The sequence below is a fragment of the Manis javanica genome, chromosome 2 (genome assembly GCF_040802235.1).
Source record: "Manis javanica isolate MJ-LG chromosome 2, MJ_LKY, whole genome shotgun sequence".
Lineage (NCBI taxonomy): Eukaryota > Metazoa > Chordata > Mammalia > Pholidota > Manidae > Manis > Manis javanica.
The window spans coordinates 8,204,297-8,230,921 of NC_133157.1; the positions used below are offsets into that span (position 1 = coordinate 8,204,297).

Sequence of the window (26,625 nt, forward strand, 5' to 3'; positions counted from 1 at the left end):
AGGAAAGGGGGGGAAGGACTGAACAGCGATTCGTTCTGGAGAAGTCCATGCAGACGGGGTCCCTGACAATCCAGTCTTTGCCACACAAGAGAAAGGTCAGAAATCCACCTGCTGTTTTCCCGTCTTCCCACAACCACAGTGGCAACAAGAGCTTCTTATGAAACCCTCACCTTTCAAAACCAGTGGTTACAGAAACCGTGACACTGCAGCCAGTGAGGCTCACGGAGGCCAGAGGGGCAGACACAAAGGGAGACCACAGTGCCTTTGCTCTAGCAGCACTTTTATTTACAAACAGCAATGTCCATTGACTTTATTTATACCATAAAAAAGCCATTTACAAGCAAGAAACAAGAACTCAGAACAAAATTAAGCAGCACTGAAATATTCATGTCACAAATCTAAAACAAAATGAATACAAGAGTAAAATATCATTTGAATAAATAGTCTTAAATTCATGCTATAAAATAATCCTTAATGGCAAGTTACTAGTTGATACAGCATCCGCTTAGCTAGCTTCATTTACTTCATATGGTGATGAAGTGTGGAGTTGTGAGGTTACCAGTTTATATTGCAAGATAATGACACTGTGTTAAGTCATTCAAATTGCTCAACCATTTATAACGGAAAAAATGTTAGCCCTACTAATAAAAGTGGTGAGAGAGATGGTTTTCACATTAGGAAAATGGTCATTTTCAAAGAAATCAGGTAAGTTTACCTCTTACTATGGTCAGGGCAGCAACCCAGGGCTTGGGCAGCAAGTCCAGAGGTTGAATTCACAGCATACTTGTCACTGAGGGACAGCAAGAGGTCTGTTTACTGAATCTGCGGCAAGGCTTACTCCAGGACTTGATCAGGAACTACCACAGCCCTGTCTGTGCCAGACCCGGAGGAGAACCAGAGAAAGCAGGTTCTCTTCTGGGCCAAGTAGTCAAGCACGGGGCAGAGACAGTGGAAACACTCTGGCACTTACTGAAAAAGACGCATGTGATGTGTGACAACCATTACAAATTTGGAACAAAGTGAATGACTCTTCTGAACCTTTAGTTCAGTTGCACTGAGTAATATGAAATCTATGATTTATGAACTAGATAGTTTCATATAAAGAATTTACATAATTCCCCAATACTTTCATATATAAAATTTAATAAATAACCCTGACCAGTCTAGAAGCACCATTCAAGGGGCATGTGCCCTTGGAAAATAGTTTAGGTGTTGCATATTTGAGTCCCTTTCAGTGGAGGCTTCACAGGAAACCATTACAGAATTTAACAAGAACGACACTGACAACAACAAAAAAGTCACAGTAACTAACAGAAAAAGTTGGTAAAATCAAATACGTTGATTTCTTTAAAGTAAAGCTCATTCACATAGATGATTTCCCCCCAGCCCTTGTTTTGTGTTCCTGCAAATTTCTTCCTAGAGTTTAAGCTGTAAAAACCAAAACCACAAACAAAAATCGGCAGGCCTATGGTCTGGGCTAAGGGAAAAACAAAGACTTGGTTATAACTGCTTTCACTAGCAAAGACATCTACTCATGCTCTGGAAGATTTCAAAATTATCAATTTAGTTCTACAGTATATTCTGCTTAACAGTGAACCGACAGACAGTATCCTTTCTGCTGTTAAAAACAAAAACAAAAACAGAAAACCCAAACTGCCAAGGCAGAGCCGAATGGGCGGCTTTCCACTGACCAAAAAATTAACTTGTCTTCATATACTGTATTTACAAATATAATTTCTAAATGTATTTACAGCTTTAGTGGAAATTAGAGGGTAGAGAACTGATCAGAATGAAAGTAACTGTTTAAAACCACAAACATTAAAGTATAATATTCTTTGTTTTCACAGTTTGTAATAACAGGTTTAAATACCTATAGAAAAGGACGCTGTCACTGTCTTCACATTGTCTACATATCTGAAAAGGTAGCTAAGGAAGAGACTCAATTATGAACAAACCCATATGAATTCAGGATATATTTTACTGTAAAAGATTTTTTCACATATCACTTTTATCTTAATTGATTTTTGCATTTGTTATAAATGAAACATCTAACCTAAAACTGTACAGAAATAGGGACTTTGCTTTCCAAAAAGAGTTGCTCTAAGGAGTTACACAGCATACTCCGTCTGCCAAGACGTGAAGCGAACTTCAGGGAGAGAATGTTTCTGGGCTGTGGTCATGTTAACCCTCCTGGCACATCCTCATGTGACAAGGCACAATTGAGTGCTGCGGCCCCATCTGAGTGGAGTTAACCTTTCACCTGCCATGCACACTGGGAAGCATGGCAGTATGCATGCCCAGAGAGGCCACACAGCTCTGTGCTGGCCTATACACTGCCTCCCTCGAAGCCCTGTGGAACCTTACAGTACTGTGTTATGGCTTGAGAATTCATTCTTAACACTGCTAGCAGTGGAAAGGGTAAAGTGTTAGCAACATGAATGGGAGCAAGTGGAACTTGCAAAATGTGGAATCATGACTACTAGAGAGAAACTCAATCAATATTCTGCCCCTTAACAGTCCCATTACAATGTTTGAACCTGAACTGTACAATCAAAGCAATGTATATTTTTGTCAAAGACAATTTTGGATAAGTCACTCTTTGGTAAACTCAAACCAGTTAAACAAATTTACAAATACAAAGAACTCCATGTAAATAAGGTTAAGACTGACACAGTGACAAGAACCAGGCCACTCGAGGTGCTTGCTCCGAGTGCCCCACCCCCCAACTTGTCTCATATATCACAGAATGCTCTGGAGACTCCTCAGAAGGCCCCAAGCCTGAGTGAAAAGGAGGTCCCTTCCCTGAGCCTCACCTCTCATGTCCCTGACTTGGGCATTTCTTGTCACAAACTTAATTTTTTGTATCACAACACAAATTTTTTGCATTTAATTCTTTAAAAAAAAAAATCAAAATCGAACTTATTCATGTAAGGAAAAAGGATCACAAACATTTACCTGAAACCCCAGAACATATTTAAAGTGGGTAAACACTTGGGGTGCAGCCTCCCCTTGAGGCACGCGGCTTTGACAGGAGTTGAACAAGTGCTTCAGGGAGAGAACAAACCCCTTATACTTAGGCAGTTTGACAGGAAAAAGGCATACTATATACCCGATTTAGCAAAAGCTGCTCCTTGGGAGCAGCAGGACTAGAGCGACTAGAGCGCAATCTGTACGTAGTTAACACTGATGTGTAGCGCAGCCGTTCACACATGAGCGGACAGATCCTGTGTGCTAGAGATGCTACTGCACAGCTACCACCCCAGGGGGCTATCACACACAAGGGCCTGATTCTTTTTCACAAAACAAAACGATAAACAAAAAAAAATCCCCAAAAAACAACATCCCCCCACCGAACCCCACCATTCTTGGTATTTTAAGAGCCCAAAAAGCATGAAAAACCAGCAAACGTCTATTTTTGCATTCCTACAACTCCTAGCCTGTGAGGTGGGGCCTTTTCCTTCCAGCGGTCCTTCAGGTCTGCACTGTCCTCCAGGCGAGGCCCACGGGCTGTGAGCTGCACAGCAGGGCTCTCAGGCGGAGCGTCCGGAATGCCGACCTCCCACCAGCAGCCCAACGGCAGCCCGCAGCACAACTTGCTGTCCTATCAAACTCCTGGCTTAGGAGATTACTCTCTGACGGAGGATACAGTGCCAAAGCGACCTTGTAAGGCCCGTTTTGTGTACTAGAAGCACACACGGGTGAACAAAACATAGAACTGAAGATGGTTCCTAAGTACTAATAAAACATATTCAAATAGGACTCAGGTATGTTTTTATACAGTCACGTGTTCACCAGCACACGCTTTTGAGGTCTCTTTTCAAGTTCTAAACTCAAAGAGAGGAAAAAAATTGTAATTCACTATTACCACTAGATTTCACATTTTCTACAACTATACTGACCTAAAAGATATGAAACATAAAATAGCACCACGTGACCCAAAAAATGGTGACACACATGATTTGGTGACACACAGAATATCTTAGAGAGCTTTTGAACTGTTGGTTTCTTTAAGCAGGAAACACTGAGAGTGGGGAAAGCCACTGAGGCTCTCGTTAGCACACACAATACTAAGATAGATATATTGCTTGCAATTCCCATTGAATATATCTTTACAAAAAGTACAAATTCCAAGTTCTGCAGTTTCCCTGGGAACTGCATGTAGAAAAAGTTGCTGTGCACCTGAACTGGTTATTTGTAAAGAGAAAGAAAGAAATTAAGAAAAAACAAAAAACACCACCACAACACTGCCTCGAGAATTTTGTAGACAGAACTACAAATCCCTTTCCTTTCGTGCGAGTACTAACTCACGGTAGAGAGTGATTGGGTTCAGTTACCTGGTATGTATGCTTCTACAGTACAGAATGAAGGTAGATTCGTAGGCCAGTAAAAACATTGAAAACCACTGCTCCTTTGGGGTTGGCTAATATAACACTACAATATGTAAAAAGGTCAGCACCACAGGTCGTCCAGCTTTCCTACTGGACAACTAACAAAAATTCTGAACGGTTTCCAACTAGAGTTGAATACATTTTATGGCATTTGGTTTATGTATGTTATGAAGCAGAGCCATGAACGCTGTGATTTGCTTTGCTTGCTTTTGGACACAATGATTAATATATATGAAAACCTATTAACATTCTTTTGTAAGGGAAATAAAGGGGCAAAACCCTAACATTTTAGGTAGGGATGAGACAGAGTCAAACGCCCTGTTCACATTGTATTAAATTATATATTCCTCTTACATTCACCTCAACCAGAATAAAATCAAATTTGAGAATGTATATATACTATATATATAATAATCGCTTTATTATATATATATATAAATTGTCTAACTACCTCCTAAAAGTACTTTAAATTAGAAAAGGTTACCCATTTGTATTAGCTGACAGCATCCTAGCCTCTCTCCTGGAACTGCGCTGGCACCAGTGCACACAATGAGAGAGCATGCCTCTTGGCAGAGAACGTAGGGTCAACCAGTTGGCATGGCTAAATCACTGGCAGATTTTGGATTAAGAGTTCAGCCAAAGAGGAGTACTGTCAGCCTGTGTTTTCCCTGGATACGTTGCCCTTCATGCTTTGAGCTCCTTGGGGAAGGGAGGGCGGGGAAAGGATAAACACAATGAAGTGTTCCTTCCAGAAATCTTAGAAAAACTGCCAAGAGACCAAGAGATTTCCAGATGGCTGGGAAAACCAAAGATTACAACAAAGCAAATCACAAATATGCATCAATTAATGTGCTTTGTTTGGGTGCATTTCTTTACCCTCTTAATCAGGAGCATCGGACACTGTATGAATTTCCATCCGGGAATCTAGGGCCATCTCTGAGGCTGATGCCTCATTCTCTAGTTTCTGTTCCACATACACATCTGTTCTCTCTGGAGACTCCATGCGACTCCGAACTTCAGCTACACCAGGGTGGTTTTTCCGCAGGTGCTGGTTGAGGGTACCTTGGAATGGAAAGCACTTCCCGCAGATCTCACAGCGGAATGGTTTATCATCAGTATGGCCCCGGATGTGGTACTCCAGTTGGTCCTTCCGTGTGTACTTCTTCCCACAGAACTTGCACACAAAGGGGGTGATTCCCATATGGAGACGCATGTGCCTGTCAAGGCTACCTTTCTGGTTGAAGGACTTCCCACAGTAAATACAGATCAACCTCTCATTGTACGGGTACCAGTGACCTCTTGCACTCCTCTCCCGGGGACTGCTCTCATACCCGGGGTTATTCATCAGAGCTTCACTGTCAGAACCCTGCACCAGGCCCTGCAGATCACTGTGCAGATGGACAGACAAAGCCCGCTTTTGACGGGCACGCCCTCCTCGGAAACAGCTCAGCATGGATCTGGATGGGCTGGAATTACTCAAACTTGCAAAAGCTTCTGAAACGCTGGTTGGCTGTGAAGCTGCCTGGGAATAGGAGTATGCGTGCTGGAGCACAGAGCCATAGGAACCCACATTAACAGCCACAACTTGTTCCCCATCCACCATCTCGGTGTGGTACCCATCGTCCCCCAGGGAGGAGCTGTCGGAACAGCTGGGCCGGTCGGATTTCTCCATCTTCACTTTCACCTCTGTGATCTGGCTCTCCCTCACCAGTAGGTCCCCTTGCTCGTGGTCCCCCTCTATCTGAATCTCATACTCAGACACGCTCCCGCTGCTCCCCCGGTCCGAGTGCCCTTCCTCCTGTAAGCGGCTGCGCAATGCTTTGCTGGGCGTCACCTCCATCCGAAGATCACTGCTGGCGGTGGGCTGCCGTACCTGAGAGCAATATGGGGGGGAGATCTCAACTGGGTTGGCAAAGAAGCTGCTGTCCTTAACTCCGTTCCGACCCTCCGGAGCCTCTTCAGCACCGACGGTGATAGAGTCAACATCTCCAACGCTTATCTTTGAATGGATGCTCTCTAGGATCTGCGTGCACTTGTCAATGACACACTGCATCTGAAGAAAACTAGCTGCAGTCAGAAAACTGACAACATCTTTCAGCTGCAAGGACATTCTTCCAGTGTAACAAAATGAAAGCAACTGCTCAAACACATTGGGATTTTTAATCACTGATATTGACAAGCCACTCATGGTACTTAATGCTGAATGGTCCCGGAAATATGGGGAGCTGGCCGCAAGGACTGCTTTGTGGGCTCGGAATGGCTGACCCTGAATGTGGACAATGATGTCACATAGTTTCCCTTGCAGGCGGAGTTCGTTTAGCTGGCTCAGGACGGTGCTGCTGTACTCGGGCACATCAAACTGAATAAAACTGCTGCTGTCCATTTCTACTGACATGAAGCGTAATCTGTGGAGAGAGAAGAGTTTCATAATTCGCCAATAACTCCTAAGTACAAGTGGCATAAACCCAAACTTATAAAAATAACACCCCCATCACTGCCACCATCATTGTAGCTACTGTACCTGCCACGGTCTGCCTGAGCATCCATCCTTCCAAGCAACCTAATAATCAATTTGCCTAGTGTCCTAACTGCCTAACATTCATCTTGATCAAATTTAAAACATGCTACCCATAGTAGGGCCATTTCAGCTGACTGACAATTTGATATCCTTTTAGGAAAGCATTTCCCTATTTCCCTACTTTTGAGGATTTACACAATACTTTGTAAAAAAAATAAGTAAATGCATCTAAAGGGTATTCTGCCTTATTTGCCTATTTCCAGATGGGGTCAAGTATACAACACACTGGACACACTGAATGGAGCTAAACCTTTTTCAGTTCAGAATGAATTGTTGTCTTCATGTGCATTTCTTCCCCTTCAGCTCTGCACACCTTTATATCCTTTTGGGGTGATAATTCATACAGCAAGGCTCAGTCCTTCTCAGTGAAGAGTTTTTAGACAGTAAGAACAAAAACAGTGATGGACACATCACAGGTGTATCATCTTCCACTGTGCTCACCATACCAGTGTGCCTAGGACAGGCTAGCTGTCTCTTGCTGGAGTCCACAGCATCAAATCACTCAAAACTACAGAAGTGTAGATAGCCCAGACTACTTCTCTGACCCAAACACAAGATTAGAGCTAACAATCATATTTTAGTTTTTAAAACCCAACCAATCGAAATGTAAACACCTCTTGAATAAGTACTGAATCAAAGAGAAAATAAAAAAGGAATAAAACTCTTTAGAAAGTAAGAAACTCACATTACATTTGTGGCAAGGAGGGTTTAGGCGCCGAGGTTTACTTATGTCTTCACCTTATCTGAGAATGCATCCAAAAAGAGATGGATGGAAATGGGGTAAAGCAAACGCAGTAAGCTGTTAACAAGTATAGAGTCTACATGGTGGGTACATGGTATTTACTGTAAAATTCAACTTTTCTGTATGTTTGAAATTTTTCAGAATGAAATGCTGGGGATTTTGAAACATCAACAAATTTTAAAAGTCAGTCAGTGCCTTAAAAGTTTTCATCATTAAACAATAAAGAATAAAAGTAAATGAAATCACTTAAGTTATAAAAGGAACAACAAATTAAAACCAAAGGAAACAAAAAGTAATTAATACAGAACAGCATATAATCACAAAGAAAAAATTTAAACTATAAGACAAGACAATGTACAACTAAACCTAAGACTTGCAGGAAAGGATCAGTTAGTGTGACTAGATCACATCACAATTATTTTTACGTCAGAATTTGAGCTAAAATATTTTAGTTGAAGAGGAACACTGTACTTATCCTAGCTTTATGACTGAAATCAACTTGAAATCTGTACAGAATAGACATATTTTTAGGAAAACATAAACTGGCAGAATTAAATAAAAAAGAAAACAGAAGTGCCAAAGTACAAATGATCTTCAGACTGTTCATACTGTTTTAGATTCATGTTAAAATATTTAAAGCATCTCAACTCATTTGGTATAAATCTGATACCAGAAGATGGCAAACAGCATAAAGAAGAAAACCCAACTTTACCTAAGTAAACAGATGTTAAAGTCCTAAAGAAAGGCTAGTAAATATAGCCTACTAAAAGAATAACATATTATGACCAAATGTAAGGATGGCTGTATGTTAGGAAATACACAATGTGCAACATCAGTAAGCCACGGAGAAAAACACAGGGCCAAATCAATACTATGCCAAGAATCTTTTAGGAAGTTAAATGCCCTTTCAAAGTAAGGAAAAAGCTCAATAAGCAAGGGACAGAACAATATTTTCTTAATATAATAAACACCATCTACTGCAAATCAATGGCAACATCATCTGTAAAAAGGAAACATTACATCTGCATTTCCCAAAATGTATTTAGTAGAACACAAGCCCATGATCTAGCCTTAATATCCCTACCTTACAGGGATAAAGAAACACATTAGCATAATAACTCATTTGAAAAGTCCAGCAGACAAGAATTCTATTTAACTCAGCAGTTTGCAAACTCACTGAACCATGAAACTCTTCTCTCAAGGTGCATGGATGAATATTCCAAAGAATTAGCGTTCCCTGGTGCACACTTGTAAACACTTCGTCAAGGCATGCCTGCTCGTATCTGGATACAAGGTTGTCTGCCCACCACTTACTTACTTCGCATTGTTCTGAAAGTTTCAGCCAAAACAACAAGACAAGAGAAAATTAAAGCATATGAACAGCTATTAGAAAAAAGGAGGCAAAGTTACTATTCAAGGCAGATGACTATTCACATAGAAAACACAAGAGAATCACTTGAAAAAATCTGTTAGAAGCAGGATCTAGTTAAGTGGAGGGTTCCAAAACTATTGCATATAAAAAACTTAGGTAAGATAATGACAAGTTATAACCAACAACAGTAACAGAAACTATGAAATACTTCGGAGAGAAACAAAAAATTGTCAGGATCTACAAGAAATGTAACACTTTAATAAGGACAAAAATGTATAAATGATGACGCATATGCTTTTGGCAGGAAGAATTGATACTATAAAGATGGACAATTTATAAATATAATGCAGCCCAAAGGAGTATTTTCTTAGAAAGTTGACAAAATGATTTTAGAATTCTAGAACATAGCTGTCCAATTAAAATATAATGCAAGCCATGTGTGTAATGTTTTCTAACAGTTTCAGGGTTAGATAAATTTCATTTAACCCAAAATATCTAAAACAGTCATTTTAGCACATAATCAATATTAGAAAGTTATTAAAGAGATATTTCTTTGTCTCTGAAGAAGTCTTTGAAATGTGATGTGTATTTTACACTTATGGCACACCTCAATTTTGAATAACCTCATTTCAAGTGCTCAAGTGCCACATGTGGCCAGCCAGTTGCAACTCTATTGGACAGCATAGATCTAGAAGAATAAATGTTGAAAAAATTTTAGAAAAAGAAAAATACAGCCAAATATAAATGCCAAAATGTATGATTAGGCTATAATTCATTCATTCATTAAAGTATGTACTGTCTTCTATGTGCCAGGCACTAGGGATCTAGGTGAGCTGTAATTCTTTCACAATAAATTTTAACAAGAGCTCTGCTATCTTTCATAAAGGGGGAGTGGTCAGAGAAGGCCACTTCAACGAGTGATATTTCCACTGAGACCTAAAGGATAAGTAAAGGTTAGCCAGATGTTGAGGGGGGAAGGGGTTGCTGCAGGGAAATGTCCCAGAAATGTCCCAGTTTTCCAGAGAGAAGGAATCACTTGCACAAAGAGAGGCCAGCCTGAGTTGGAGGGGAGGAAATGTTGGGGTGCGAGGGTATGAGGCACATGTGGGCTGAGGAGCAAGGGCAAGGGCAGGGGCCACATGAGTCGGTCAAGGGAGGCAGACATCAGACAAGCAGGGGCCTCATGAGCCATTTCCAATCAGCGCAAAACAAAGAATTCTTGAAATTGATGCTGCTTGGATAATATGAATAAATAATAACAGATCCCTTCTTCACAACATTCCTAAAAGTTACTTCTAGAGAAGGCATTTATGAGCAAAGACATACCAGAAAAGAAACAGAAATTTAACTATAGAAGTAGTAAAAATTTTTATGTATCTAAAGAGCCTTTTATTTAAAAAAAAAAAAGACGTTATGAAAAATACAACATATGTGGCACAGAAATATAAAACTCTTTTATAAATCAATAAAAAAGTATAACTGAAAACGGGCAGACTATGAACAAAAGTTTTTAAAAAAATTAATTAGAACTGGCTTTAAACATAATGTGCTTAACAACTGCATCAACAAACAAAAATTAAGAGGAGACCCAATTCTTTCTCAAATTAGCAAGACTGATAAAAAAACAACTCAGCTGGCAATAATAAAGGGAGACGGGTGCTCTCAGCTACGTCTTTGGGCAAATACAACAAACTTCTTTAAATGGGGCACTTGTCTTGACCCACTACTCTGTATCATAAAAAGAAATCATGGCTATAGGCACAAGAATCTATAGATAAGTATACTCAATCACAATAGCAAAACAAAGGGAACAACCTAAATGTCCAACAATAAAGGAATTATTATAGCAGACTATACCAAATATTGTCATTATTAAAATCATGTTAAAGAACACAAAGTTCACTCCACAAAATATAAGACCCAAGAGGGCAGGGATTTTTGTCCATTTTATTAACTATCTGCCATATTACTGCCTGGCACATAGCAGACAATAAAAATTTGTTGAATGAATATTTAACAATATAGTAAAAAAGTTCAGTAACAGATCAACTACAAATATCATGAGAGAGATTTACGGGTGACAGAAACAGTCTAAAACTGGATTATGGTGATAGTTGCACAACTATAAATGTATTAAAAAGCACTGAATTGCACACTTAAGATGGGTAAAGTTTATAATATGTAAGTTATAGCTCAATAAAGCTGTTAAAAAATCAGGTAACATGAATAAAAAAAGGTATTTCTAAAAGTATATATTTACAGATATTAAATATACACAGAAATGATATATAAATATAAAATATTTACATTAATGTAAGACTAAGGATTTTTCAGTTTCTTCTTTGTACTGTTCCGTATTTTCTGAACTTCTAACCGTGAATATTTATTACTTGGAATGACAAAAAAATTAGAAATATTTAAAACTCCTTAATAGATGATAATTTGACAGACACCACTGGTGCACATACTTGGGAAGGCATTTTAATAATATCCATCAAAATTACAACGCACATCCCTCATGAGTGAGCAACTGTAGTTCTAGGAATTTACTACAGTACTGTTCACAACAAAAAATTTGAAACAAACTCATGCCCATCAAGAGGAGCCCAGTTAATAAATTAACTGGCACATCTATACTAAAGACTACTATATAACCAGAAAAAAATAAATGAAGAAGCTCTTTTCATACTGCTATGAAACAATCACCATGATACATTACTGAATGAAGAGTGAGCTGCAAAATGGTATATATACTGTTTGTATAAAGGGATATGAAAACAAACACACTGTAGTGTCAACGCACACATCACAGAAACGTGCAGAGTATTTCTGGAACAATGCACAAAAACAAATAACCTTGACTGCCTGGGAGAAGAAAAGGGTAACTAGAAGGCCTATTAACTTTCAGTGAATCTTTTCAGACTCTTAAGTATATCACAACAAAACAATAGGAGCATGAATTTGGAGTCAGATCTGGGTTCAAACCCAGATACCTGTTTTCCACTTGTAAAACTTTGGGCAGTGTGTTTTACAACCTTCCCAGGTCACGGTTTTCTTATCTATAAAGTAGAAATAATAATACTCCTTGCCTCATGGACTGTTACAAGGAATATATGCAGGAAATAGGAAGCACTTAGCACAATAGCTGCTTAGCACTTGGTTATCAAACTTAGCTATTGCAGACTTTTTTTAGGGCGATAGGATGGTATCACAAAGAGAACTGGCTTTGAAATTAGACTTGGATAAATCCTGGCTCTGCCACTTTCTAGTAACAGTGAACATTTAAATACTATGTGGCCTTGGACAGTTAACTGATTTCCTTATCTAGAAAAGGTCTTGTAAGAACTATGCCCAGCACGATGGCTTTAACAGAGGGAAATTCATGCAGTGAATGTGTGTAATGAGTACTACCTGTGCTAAACACCTTACATATATTAACACATCTGATCCTCTTATCGACTCTGGGAGGGAAATGCAATGATTGTTCCCATCTTACAGATGAAGAAACTGAGGAAAGGAGGTTAAGGCACTTACCAAATGTCCTGCAGCTAATAGATGAACTTAGTCTGGCTCCAGAAGTCATGATCCTAAACTAACTTCACCAGACTGCCTTCTAGCAATGCAGATGCCTGGCACCTACCAAGAAGCCAAATGTTGTCCATTCTTTAAAGCATTTTTATGACACGAGGTATGTAAACAGTGACTTTGGGAATTAAAGGACTAAAGAAGGTGTTTCAGGGTTTTTAAAGGTGCAGAGTTCAGGGTGAAAACGAGTAGGAAAAGGAAAATAATAAAGCATTTCTGAAATAGTCTGTAAAACTGAAAATAGCTTCACAATGAGGCTTCCTCCTGTGCAGCTTATCTTCTCAGAGTAGAGAACTACACTTGAAAGAAAAACGACAAAAGACCGTGATTAACACCTATAAGAGGGATTCCATTTTTCTGCAAAATGAGAAAGGAAGGGTTTCACTCTCCTCTTCTCTACAGTAACACTTCCTTTCAGCAGTGACAATGAGATTCAAAACCTCTGCCTAAAGCTGCTAATAAGCAACACTCTGGAGGTAGAGGTTTCTAAAGACCTCCACACAGGGAATTTGCAGGTAATTTAAGTCCCAGGTACATTACCAGGCCAGAGGGAGTAAAAGCCATAATTAATCACAAGTTCCACACCCAAAGACCTACATTATGAGGTCCAGTGGGCCTGAGAGGCAGTCAGTACCTCTAAGACATCAAGTTCAAATATGACCCTCCATGCCTCTGTATCGGCAGCTTCGTAGCATGGACTACTCACTGGTTTCTTCTATGTCCTAGTTTCTTCCGTGCGTGGAATGTCAGTGGGCCTACACCTAAGTTAGACCAGTGTTTAATTAATTTTATCTTTAAAATAAAATATATGCACACAAACTTCAAATCATAGTACAGACAAATGTAAAATGAATAGCAAAACTCTTCCCCAGTTCGTCTTCCCAAAGATAATCACTAGTGAGAGTTTTTGGGTGTTCTTTCAGAGAACATTATAAACACATGTCAGCATAAACTGTTCTATGTACCGCCTTTTAAAAAATGAGTTTAATACACCTTAAAATCTTTCCAAAATTGCACAAACTTATCTACTCCATTACTTTTCTGACTTCACAGATTCCATGGATAGGCTGTGTCACAATGTACTTATCCAGTCCCCAAGGTAAGCCAAAAGCAGGAAACAATTTAAATAGCCGTAATATTTATTTTCTCCTAGCAGAGGAACCATAAGCCGAACTACCTCCCAAAGGCGGCAGTGGCTGCCCTTTAACCAACTGCCTGTGAAGCGCTCATTTCCCTGTAACTGCCAATAATGTAGGTTAAACTTTTTCACTTTTGCCAAACTGACAGGTTAAAATGGAATCTCATTGTTTTGATGTGCAGTTATTTAATTATAAATGAGGTTGACTATCTTGTCTTATGTTGAATGGCAATTTGTCAAAGTTTGTCTTTGAACTGTCCATTCATGTCCTCTGCCCATATTTGCCTTTTTAAAAACTGAGTTGTCTAAGCTCTTTGCAAATTAAGGAAATCAGCCTTTTGTCTTTTGTGCCTCAAGTATTTGATTGAATTACAATCACTAAATGACATACTGACTGGGAATTTAAATGATTTTTCTACCTTTATAAGAAATACTCAATTCAATCTGCTTGCACAAAATCAAAGGGAATTCAAAGATTAGTAAGAGTCCCAGTCTTGCAGTTTGATATGGGCTTAATTTAGATTCCTCCCAACTCAGAGAGATACAGGAATGGAATTCATTTTTTATAATACAGAGAAGTGATTGATATTAGATTTTCATTTACACGAAGTTGGCAGCTGCTTCAGAAAACAATAATGAACCTGATTATTGCACTCATTAAATCACATCAGAATCAGTATTAATTCTGCAGTTCAATCACAAGTGTTTCTGTTACATTAAGCAAAAAGCCAGCCCCAAACTAGACATGTACACTGTTATTTCTTAATTTAAAAACAAGCATATATAAGCTGAGTATTTTTCTTCAATAGCATTAATACTCATTTTAACAATACTTATTTTTGGTTTGTAAAAACTGTACTTTGGATAAGAATGTGAAATACTTCTAAGAAACCAACATGGAGAGGGCTTAGTTGGAATGGTCTGTTGGCAAGTTCAGAGCTGTCAGCTCAACTTCATAGGCCTCTCTGCTCACCCAACCCATGCACATATAACCTTCTCGCTCTTTCAATTTCTTTCACGTGAGGTCGCTTTCACACTGGACCAGCATTCACCTCCCACACCGCCTCTGCCACCACTGGTATCAGCAGTGGATTCTGGGAAGGACTACCTCTGACATGGGGAGCCCAGACAGTGGTCCACTTCCACATGTCCAGCCGCCCCCACCCTAGCCCCAGCAATTGTAAGAGGAGATCACTGCCACCTCCCACCACACTCTCACCTCCCTCTTACTTGGGAAAGTCCATCATCATCAATAACCAATATTAACTGAATGCTTCATACATGCAGACATGTCGTAAAGGCCTTATATGCATTATTTAACTGAACCCTCTTGACTTTCTCCCAGAAGGCAGGTACTATTACCCCCATTTCAGAGATGAGGAAACAGGCTCTAAGAGGTTCACTTTCCCAGGACTGTTTCAAAGTCTGCCCGTGCAGACCTCCTATACAGTAGCCCCTTACCCTTGTTTAATTTGCCCAAGGGTTAAAGCTGGACCAGGGGAGGGAGGAGGAAGAGCTGAGGAAAAGGCAGGCCAGAAAGAACACTTGCCCTAGCTATTCTTCTGCCCCAGGGTGGTGGACAGGGAAAGGGGCCAGCACCCTCCTACTGCTGCCCCGGGCTCGTACGCCTTCCTCCATGAGGAGGAAGATGAAGGGCAAGTGGGGCATTTTAGTAATATCCATCAAAGCTACAGATGCACAGCCCCTGTGGTGGAACAACTTCAGCTCTAGGAAAAGACTACAGCACTACTTTCTAGATCAAAAATCTCCTTTCCTAGGTCAAAATTATCAACCGAAGTTAAGGGCTATGATCAGAAAAAAGTCCTAGGTGGCTCTCCAGCTGAAGTATATTATGCCTTCCATATTCACAGCTTTTATCCCCTCTTCCCTATCAGAGCTCCTTACCCTGGCTGATTTTACCAGCTTTAAATCAACAGCTATCTTTATAGGCTAAAGCCTGAATTAATTAGAAACCACTGATCTAGGGGCTTAAGTTAACTGGTCCTTTTGGTGTGTGAAGGTGAAAGTCACTGAGAGCAGATGCTGCCAAGAAGACACAGGTTCAGCCCAAGTTCAACATAATACAAAGCAGCACTGAAACTGGTGCTCAAAGAGCAAGAGCAGCCTGAGGGGCTGTCCAGGACTGAGCAAGAAGCAAGGGAGCCATGTCTCGAAGCACCCAGACAGGTGCAGGCCAGGGGCAAGACAGAACCATGAGGAGGAGAAAGGGAGTCGGGTGGGGAAAAAAATGGGCACACGCTAGGGAATTAAGGCAGGCTGAGGAAGAAGGCCATTTACACCTCAAGGCACTGTGAGCTCAAGCCCCAGGGTAGACGCACTGTCCCATAAATTACCACTCAAGTCATCCTGGGACTCCTCCCAGACCCGAAGGATAAGGTGAAGGAGTGGGGTCCTAGAGGTAAACAAGCACATGTGCTCAGGAAAGAGAACTAAGATCTGACGCAAGACCATATGATAACAAGGCTTAGTGAGTAAAGCTGCTTGAAACCTCCACAAGATCCCACCCAAAAAAGCTACAGAACATTATCACCACACCCATGCATCAGGACAAGACGCTGTTCTGAAATGCAGCAAACACGGGAATGATACCCCTAATCTGGGTTCCAAAGCTCACTTAGAATAAATGCATTTTATCTGAAGGAGCTTTAGAACAAAAAAGCCACTCTGAAAGACAGGTGACCAGCAGACCACAATGTGACAGACACGGCGATCCCGGAGGGCGCAGAGCATTCACCCATACTCCACTCTGCCTTTCTCCCTGCTCCTCCCACTGAGTCTGAGCAAAAGAGGCAAAAGGCAATGACTGCCGTTATATATGACAACGCTATAGGTTCACATAAAATAAAAGGCCCAACTGCACCATCTTGGTATGGTAATGAGGGGAACTACACTTACCGTGGCGACCATCTACTAATGCATATAATTATTGAGTCACCATGCTGTACATCTGAAACCAATCTAATATTATGTATTAACTATGTGCCAATAAAAAAAAATTAAAACACCCGATTAATGGAAAATATAGCTCCCTGAGTTTTCAAAGGTGTTGCATGTTTACCAAGTTCTTATAAAGCACCAGACAATGTAATGAGGGTCCTGGTATTTTCCATTTTGTATTTTGACACTATTTTAAAATGACTTGATTATCACCAAAAAATAACTAAAAGCATGAATTGATTTTATTTATAGTAATGACATAAAGACCTTTCCAAGCATGACATAAATCCCAGAAGCCACAGAGGCAAAGACAACTACATATGACAATGTATTACAAAAATATCCCTCCCTGAAAAGCCAAAAGATAAATGACATATTGAGGAAAAAATGCATGTGCATTTGACAAAAGGCTACTTTCCTATTCCCTAATTTGTTATAAATTAAAGAGAAAATCCATGGAAGAATGGGCAAAGAATAGTCATGGTTCAAAGAAAAATAAAAGACAGATGATCAAAAAACATATGAAAAGATGTTTAGCTTTATTCATCACTAAAGACATGTGAATTATAACAAGAAGAAATGGGGTCCCATTTGCAACCCATCAGACTTGCACACATTTCAAGAGATGGCAGGCATAGTCGTCAGGGGTAGTTTAGTAATACTGACCAAATATAAAAGGCATTCACCTTTGGTCCACAATTAATTGCTATGAATTGAGCCTACAAAAATAAAAGTATATTAGGACATATGTAGCAAGGACGACTACTACACATTTTTATTTGCTACAGCAAAAAAAAAAAGAGAGGGAACAACATTATAGGCCATTAAGAGGAGACTGGTTCAAAATAACCAACAGTGAAACACTATGCAGTCATTAAAAGGACAGATGAAACCTGTATGCTTTGATATGGAAAGAGCTCTAATATTCAGCCCAAACAAGCAAGATACAGAACAGTATGTACATATATGATACCCTTCATCTACTTTTCTTAAAAAGAGTAAATATATGCTGCTGTATCCATTCTGGAAGAACAGCATGAAATTATCAATGTTGGTGACTTTTAAGAAGGAGGACTAAGGACAGAAGTGGGGGGAGGGGAGGGAAACAGACTATTTTATATGTTTTGAATGTTTTATTACAACAGTATTATTCTCACTGGAAGTTTTTTTTAAGACATATAGGATTTTAGCTAAAAATGTTATTTTTTAAACCAAAGAATCTACAGAAAGATAGGCTGCAAATGGATAATTGCTGTATTAAGCAGACAATTATAAAAGCAGAAACAAAGAACTATGAAGAGCAGTGACAAGACTGATGACTTTTGACCGAAAAGATTCTTTAAAACATCAAAATAGAAATAGAAAAACTTCATGGTGGAAGTAGGATTTGAACGGGACTTTGCATTTCAAATGGAAAAGAAAGAACACTTCAGACAGAAGGAAGGGCAGGAGCAGAGAAGAGCAGAGTGAAAATGTATGAGAGGAGGACATGAGCCGGAATGTGAAGAGCTTTGAATACTAGATTAGAAAAATCAAACTGCATTTGGTGGCAGCCAATTTGACATGAGTCCAAAGAAGGACTCCCAAGGAGCTGGAGACAGAAGATGCCATCCACTCTAGGAGGCAGGCTGGTTCAGCCTCCCACAAGCTGAGTTCAGCTGCCCACTGGCCATCTGGGTGGAGGGGGCCACAGTGGGCATGGGGCTGCAGCTCTGGAGAAAACTGATTTGGAAGTGACCAAAAATGGTACTACCCAAGGACTGATGTGGTAAGATGAGGTTTCTCAGAGAGAGAAAAGAGTCTGTTTGCTCTGTAAGAGGCACTGCCACAGGGTACTTCCTGAAAGAGGGAACGTCCACGCCTAGCCCTCTCCTTAACACATCATTTCACTGGTGAAGTTCTGCAGCATGCTTGTTGCTAAGCTTTAAGAAAACTGAACAACGAAAACCAGAACCTAGCCTAGTGACATCTCACACTGCTAACCCATTCTGAGCGGAGCCTTAAGATGAGAAAGGACACTTAAATGTCATCTGGGCAAAACACCCACATGGGCCTCGAAATCCCCTGGTTGACATTCTTGGGTAAAGCCCTGGAAATGTTTCCCCACAACTGACAACCTGAACAAAAGCAAAAGTGTAAACTCTAAGCAGTTACAAGATATGCTGATTTTTGAGCCTCCCTGATTGATCGCTCTCTCTCAGTAGTGAGCTCCCTGAGGGCAGAGACGGTGTGCCCAAGGCCTACCAGAGTATCTTGTATCTCACATAGAGACTCTCAGCCTGTGTCAGCTGATGCAACCTAAACCAAGCTGGCAGTCTAAATCCAAGACGGCCACGACACACAGCTGCACCCCCAGCCTTTCCTGCTGAAGACCCAGGAGATGTAGGATGGTCTCAGCCAGCAGGTGACATCTTGCAAGATGCCTCATTCCCATCTGACCCATAAGCACTTGAATTTGCTCTGCTTCATTTAAAAATACCCAGTGACACTTCCAAGGAAGGAATGCAAGGCTACAGACTTGGAAGTTGTTTAAGGCACCAGGAGGTACCCCATTATTCTCAATCAAGATGTTCACGATTCCAAACCCAGATTTACACCTGCTGGCTTCAGTCACTTGCTGATACAGGAGACAACTCATACTAGGCTCACTTCCTTAGGCCCTAAAGATCTGACCATCCCTAACTGTCATTCTCATACAAAAAGTCATTAAAAAGACCACAGATGGAAGCACTGGGGACAACGGGCTGTAACAGCAGTAACAACTATATAAAAATAACTTTTCTAGGTATTTCTGCCTGGGTCTAGATCAAAACTAAAATTGAACTGTCAGGAATTACAATCTAATCCTTTAGAGAGCAGCAGCCGAATCACACCAGGGCTGCGTGAAACATTCTGGTGCTACTGAAACCCAATGCAAGAAAAAAATAAATAAAATGGCATTCCGTGATGGATATTCATGAAGCACTTATCCTAATTTAAAAGAAAACAAGTCTAGAGTTCTTACTGCATTAATTCATGTGAAGCTGAAAGAACATTTTTATCCAAACTGTTAGATTTTCTACCAAGGCGTTAACATTCTCCAAGTCTGCTCAGATACACTAATTCTGAGACTGTGTTGGGTTTGACAGTGGGGCTTGTCTTTCAGTCAATGCAACACATCAAAAGCGTCCTCTGAGCTTTCTTAGTGGAGTGGGGATGGCCTCTTTTACCTTACTGACAATGGTAAGGTCTCTAACGGTTACTGAAGTCCTACTGTGTAAAGCTCTTTACCTGTTCACTGAATCTTTGTGAAGTGACAGGTTCTGGAACGATGCCCCATTGACAAATGAGGAAACTAACAAGACTAGGAACCTTTCCCAAGGTTGCTAGTGACTGGTGAGCCAGGATTTGAACCTAGGTTTGTTGGTTTTCAGGGCCAGAATTCTTACCTCCTATAAGGCTAAGATTGTGACCCAGGAACACTGGTGGGATGCAGGGTTTTTATATGTGCCAGACTCTTACTGACCAACTTTGAGTTAAATCCATCATTTAAGGACATATCATTACACTGACACGGTGATAATGAAGGGTGACAATGTGCTGTACTTTGAGTAGTTATGCAGCCATTCCTCTGAGTAATGTCATTCTTTTTACTTCTATGAAGTGGGCAAACAGATGTTTCAAATTCTAATCATGAAGGAGAAAGATGTGTGTCAGGTAAAAGAACGAATAAGCTTTCTTCAAGCAAAGAACGCAAAAATGTCAAAAATATCTGCTTACTGCTGGCATTTCAGGGGGCAGTGGACCTGGAAAAGACATTAAGTCCGGCCTCTGATGACAAAAGGATTAGAAAGGCTCACCTTGAATTGCTTTCTTCCATGAGGTTTTCCATGCCATCAATATCAACCAGAAAATAACCATTAGAAATTAAACTGCATTCAGCTGATGACCTTCGCTAAGCTAAATTCAGCCGTTTGTCAGCTATAAAACATTAAATGGACACAATTAAGAAGTCTGAGAAACATTAAGCAGCATTCAAACTAAAGTAACATGAAAATTAATGAAAATAAAACATAATGATAGCATTCCAGATTCATGATATTGACATTTTTGACAGGTGCTTCAAAGGAAAGGTAGAAATAGGACCCATAGACATGCAGAAATCCACTACTCAGTAGATACACTGAGGTTCAGCAGCTTATCATGTCTCCACCTTGATAAATTTACACCAAATCATAACAATGCTGCTGTTGCTGCCGCTCCTGCTGAAAATGTATTAGGCAGTTACTAGGTCCTGCAAATTTTGCTACCTCCTTCGTAAGCTTTTTTTTTCATTTTTAAACTCATAACAGCCTTATGAAATACATTTTATTATCCCCACACTACAATGAGAACACAGAGGCTCAGAGACATTATACTAATTGCCCAAGTTCACACAGCTAATAAGTAGCCTTGCTAGATCTCAAACCTAGGCCTGTCTGATTCCAAACTTGATGTTCTTTCCCTATAGCCTTCAACAGCTAAAGAAGTACATGATTCTTTTCTTTTCTCATAATCAAGAGTAAAGATTTTAATGTTTCCAAGATTTGTTTTGTTATCAGCACCTTAAGAATGAAAGCTGAAAACATCCACCTTGAATGGCAGTGTTAGAAATAAGTGACACATGACAGAGAAAGCTAATAATAACAGATTCTCTTTTAATAAAAGGGGAAAGGGGTCAAAAATTATTTTCAAAAGTTGTTTACCAACAAAAATCAGGAAGTCTTTGAGGACCTATTACCAAAAAGTCCAGCTACAGTATTACATACCACAAGGGCTCCAAGACAAATATTAAGACGCAATGCCCTCAAAAACCTCCCACTCCAGCTGGGACAAGAACAGGTTCAAAAACCGAGGAACAAGTGTTGAACCTGTGCTTTGGATTCTGAGTGCCACAAAGGCATGGGGGCAGGGCAGTCAGGGAACACCCTCTGGAGGAAGTCTATCTGCAGCAGGGGCTTGAAGGAAGTGAAATGGAGAATTTACACAGACAAGAAAAAGGAGGCCAGTACTTCAGAAGGGGGAACAACAGGAGCCAAGCCCTCAAGGCAGTCATAAATTAGCTTCCATAAAGCGACAGACCAGGAGAAGAAAAAGCAGGGAATAAGGCTCAGGTAGGTAAGGAGGGGCTAAACCAAGAATGCCTTGAAAAGACAGGGTGGGCAATGTGGTCGGCAAAAGGACACTACTCAGATTTGAAGAGGCGCATAAACACCATGGACTCTTACCTGATCTCCTGGCCCCTATCTCTTCTCTTCCCCTCTCCTCAAACTACCGTGAACCACCCCGCCTCCTGTTCATCACCACTGCCTTTAGAGGAGTTTCAACTTTGGCTTAGTTCGAGTTCTTTCAGGAACTAGCCCCAACCTATCTTTCCTCCTATTCCTTTCCTATATGAACCCTTCTCTACAAAGAGACTGGTCTATTCACTAACTCCATACGGTCACCGGGCCTGATTACTCTTTTCCTATCTGAATCTTACTTATTCCTGAACAGCCAGCTCAAACCCTGCCTGCTCACTAAGCCTTCCCTGACCACTGGGCCATAGTAACCTCCATCTCTCCTTCCTCTTAATTCTACAACACACAGCCTTGGCTTATCATTCAGCCACCTTTTTACAGGTAAAGTCTCAGAACCCAGTGTAAAGCTGTTCGGAGGCTGTGTCTTCTACCACTTTCCCCTGCCACACAGAACAGCATCTTGACAAGTAATAAGCAAGCAAGCACTCAACTCTTTTTTTGACTTCCTATATTAAGTTTGGTATTAGCATAGAGGAAGGATGGGGGGCGGGGGTGCACACACACTTCTGAAGTCAGAGACCAGCTAAGAAACTGTTGCAATAATCCAGATGTGAAGCAAAGTGGGCCTGGACTAGGGAACAAAGAGAAAGTGGGCAAATAAAAACAAAAAAAAATTTTGGCTGTAAAAACTCAGGGGGATATGATTGACTACTACTAGGAACAAAAGCAAGAGGTGAATTAGGATTAAGGTGAGACTGAGAAATGCTTCTTGTAATCATTTTAAAGCCTGTCTGAAACCAAGTGTATGAAGTGACTAAAAAAACCCACAGTTGCAAAAAGTCTTCAGTGAAACTGCCAATTCTTGAGCCAGGGGCAGCCCTTCCAATTTTAGACATACACAGAATGGAAGATCTAGAAGGGTCTTTAGAGAACTACTCTAAAACCCTCACTGGCCAGATGGGGAAACTGAGGCTCAGACTGGTAAAGCCTTGCTGAAAACCTCAAGAGAGACTCCAAGACTACTGCCTCCTTAAAGCACAGCCGCCTAGCCTGGAAGGACACCCCCAAGCCAGCCCCCCGTAATGGCAGGGCCGACTGAGGGCAAGAGTGACCATGGAGACCTCTAGGGCCAAGCACGACGCGCCGCCGCCTGTTTACCTGGAGAAGGGCGGTGGCGTGGGACAGGGGCTCCGTTGCGGGCACCAGCAGGGCCGACCCCGCGGCCCGGCCAGGCTCTCCAGGACACTCACCCAACCGGCCTGCCTGTACAAAGGCGGAGCGCCCCCCGGGGCAAGGGGCCCGGAAATAGGGGATCCCGAGACGCCTGGGGCGGAGGCTGGGGAGCCCGGGCAGTCGGCCGAACGCGACCCTCGGCCCTGCCAGCGGCGCCTGGACTCCCGGACCCAGCACGGCTGGCCCCTCGGGAGCGCGCGCCTGGCCCGAGCAGGTGCCCGGGGCCCCCGACCCCGCCCGGCCTCACTCCAACCCGCGCCGCCCGCCCACCCTCTGGCCCGCCGGACTGACCAGGCGCGGAGGCTCCCGCCCCGCCGCTCCCAGAGGGAGCCGGACAGCGCCCGGGGGCTGCCCGGGGTCCTGCCGGCTCCGTCCGCGCCTCGCCCGCCGCCGCCGGCCGGCGCGCCTCACCTGCCGAGAGCGCCGCGCTCACATCGCCCGCTCGCGGCGCCCTCTCCGCCGCCGCCGCCGCCGCCGGCGCCAGGCCCGTCCCCGCCGCTCCGGCTGCCGCCCCAGCCCGCGTCCCCCGCCCCCGGAAGCGCTTCCCAGTCCCGCCCCCTCGGCGCCAGCGCTTCCGGGCAGGCGCTGACTGGGTAGTGGTGCCGCGGGCTAGGCCGCTTCTCTCAGCCCCGGTCTCGGATCCCGCCTCGGCCGCGTCCCAGAGCCTTGCCGCGAACGAACGGGGGAAAGGCAGCCTTGGGCGAGACTCCGGGAGGAAGCGGCACCGGGTCTGTGCCCACGGCCTCCCGCCCGCGTTCTCCTGGGCGCCTCCTGATGGCGGGAGCCGGGCTCCGCAGCGGGGCGCGCCCGGAGCTCCTGGAGCGCGGTGGTGGGAGGCCAGGACCCTCAACCCTTCCTCACCCGGGGCCTGCGCCCACCTCCAGCCCAGCCCTCCTCTTCCGAGGTCCTCGCTGGCACAGCCCTTGGGGCGCCCGCCCCTCACCCGACCCACGCCTGGCGGGCGGCTGAAGGCAGTACGGTGCAGTGGTTAGGAACACTGGCCTGAGGACCTGCCATGCTGGGTCACTTAATCTATGACCTTGGGCAGTTCTCCAGTTCCTCAAAAAGGGAAATAAAAATTCCCAATTTGAACCTGTCGCAGAGGAGGCCTCAAAAAATGTCCACATCTTTGGAGTCACGCCAGTCTTGACACTCGAGTGAGAGCCTCGCCCAAAATTTTTCTGTGCTTCGACGAATTTAACACCCTTTGAAGAGCTTTCCTTTGCATTTTGGTGGACTCTTCGGGAGTTGTAGCAGAGGTTTATTTTCCTTTTCTGACTTTGTGATAAAAATAAACTAGTAGTCAAAGATACCAGCCCCTCTTTAAGATATAAAGCTCAGACTCCCTGATACCACCTCATTCTCTGCAAGCAGGAACTCTTATCCAGGATCCGTCCAGTAGTCATCTTCCAATAACAGCCACCGTTTGTTAAACACTGCCGAGCACTGTTTAGACACTATAGACATGATCTCCCTAAATACACTACTCCAAGAGGTAACAATCTGTTATCCCCATTTATCCAGGGCACTGAGGCTCAGAGAGGTTAAATGAGATACCTAAAGTTGCACGGCTGAATGGCAGACTTGAGATGAATTCCCTGACTCCAGACAGGAACTTCTTATGGTAATGGATATTCTGAACACAGGATTTTAGGTGACCAATCCTTAACTGCAGCCACCTGGGCAGACAGTCTCACTCTCTAATTACTATTCATCTGGAGCTATTTACTTGAGATCTGTCCCCAAAAGTGAGATCAGTGAATCCAAGGGCACAGGAATGCATCATCTTGTCAGGCTAGGTTTTCTCAGGACCACTGGGCTGATTCATATGCCTGTATGAATGAGTTCCTGTTTCCTACATACTAACTATGGGTTTAATTATTTTAACTGGTGCTTGCTAAATTTATTGGTAACTGTTGGGGTGTTTTTGGTTGTATGACAGTATTTACTTGTCATTAAGGATTGTAAAGACTAAAATGTTCCTAAGTATTTTAACCTTTGTACCAAGTGTCTCACAGTTATTGGCTATCTGTCTGTTGAACGATGAATCTTTTCCTCATAGATTTATATTTATTCCCCTGCCTAATTGGGCAATTAAACTCATATATTTTCCAGTCTTCTGCTTTTGTTGTTATTTGATTATGTGTCATAATCTCTACTAATTTTAGTCAGAAAACTGTCACTTCTCCACAGCTGAGGTACATGGGTTTCTGTTTTCCCATAATCTTTGTGGCATTTTTAAATGAATTAACTTGTAGCCTATTTGAAATCAAGGAGTTTAGAGGGTGAGTTTATGGGCCTCATTTTAATTTATTCCAGTTATCCAGTTTCACAGGCAGAGTTTATGAAATGATTAATTTCACATTTCATCAAAGTCTGGGGTTAACCTTCAATCGAGTCAAGGACGGGTTTGTCATAATGGGGGTCAGCATTTGTGATAGTGACAGTTGGTGTTTGCCAATATCTGTACTCTGCCTTCTCTTCCTCCAAGGTGCATGCTAAAACACGTCTCCCAGCTTCTCTTCCATGTCATGTGTTAATTGTATGTGTGAAGTATGTGACGTGCTTGTAAAAGTTAATTCCCTGCCCTTTTTTCCTCTTCTCCCCTTCCTAGGACAGATGTGACCTGAATCTCCACTTTTCATCTATTCCAGATTCCTAAGCACTTGGAGAGTCAAGATAGCCAGGTTATTTGGTCCTAGCCTCTGCTTTTGGCTCCCACAAGGAAACCCTTTCTGCTAGAAGTCAGACCACACCAGAGGGCACTGGGGAGGGGACCAAAGGATACTCATACAGAAGAGGGTTGGCCTCTTCATCTGTATAGAGGATGATGGTACCTTCCTGGTGGATAAATAATGATGCAATGCTTCCAGCATGGCCACTCAAGAATTATTCTTGATCAGCAAGGGAGAAAGGATGGCACCCATTTCCCTGAAGCCTTTTCTCTTATGGAGGGACAGCTTCCTCTCTCCTCTCCTCCTGCCTCACCTGTCCAGCTTCTGGTAGGGCCTGGCTACTCTCTGACCTGAGCCCTGCTGACACCCACTGGGCCCACGTGCTGCCTCTGGAGTCCTGTCATTTTTCTTCCTGGTTTCCCGCTGATTCTCCAACACTGTCCCTTGTCACTGACTCTGCTGGCACTCTGTAATTCTCCTTTATAGTAAGCACAAGGATAATTACTGTTCAATTATGAATTTAATATCTGTGCCCCCTACTCTAGCCTGTAAACTCCATGAGAAAGAGATCTTGACTTCTTTTCTGCTGTGTCTCCAGTGCTTGGTACTCAATAAATATTTGTTGAATTAATAGATAATGAGCAGTTAGGTGTATCTGCTTCTAAGTCCATGCTCCTTGAAGGCAGGGGCTGTTTGAT

The 26,625-nt window shown here is 42.3% G+C and overlaps 1 protein-coding gene and 1 long non-coding RNA gene across 5 annotated transcripts; one reads left to right on the top strand and one right to left on the bottom strand.

Annotated features, from left to right (window-relative positions):
• Positions 1-240: 240 nt before the first annotated feature.
• ZBTB34 (zinc finger and BTB domain containing 34) lies at positions 241-23,798 on the bottom strand. Of its 4 annotated transcripts, none has more exons than XM_037008141.2 (3): positions 23,664-23,798; positions 20,601-20,721; positions 242-6,793 (listed from the first exon to the last, which is right to left on the bottom strand). In XM_037008141.2, exons 2-3 carry the CDS (start codon positions 20,630-20,632, stop codon positions 5,269-5,271), a joined length of 1,557 nt encoding a protein of 518 aa, XP_036864036.1. In that variant the 5' UTR covers positions 20,633-20,721; positions 23,664-23,798; the 3' UTR covers positions 242-5,268. The 4 variants fall into 4 exon arrangements, with proteins under 4 accessions (XP_073080503.1, XP_036864036.1, XP_017535566.1 ...); XM_017680077.3 differs by lacking the exon at positions 23,664-23,798 and adding an exon at positions 23,178-23,542; XM_073224402.1 differs by lacking the exons at positions 20,601-20,721; positions 23,664-23,798 and adding an exon at positions 7,652-10,362 and having other exon boundaries at positions 241-6,793.
• A 30-nt stretch (positions 23,799-23,828) lies between these two features.
• Positions 23,829-26,554, top strand: LOC140846750 (uncharacterized). Its single transcript, XR_012126135.1, has 3 exons — positions 23,829-23,980; positions 24,777-24,876; positions 25,867-26,554. It is a non-coding gene; the product is annotated as an uncharacterized lncRNA (long non-coding RNA).
• Positions 26,555-26,625: the final 71 nt, after the last annotated feature.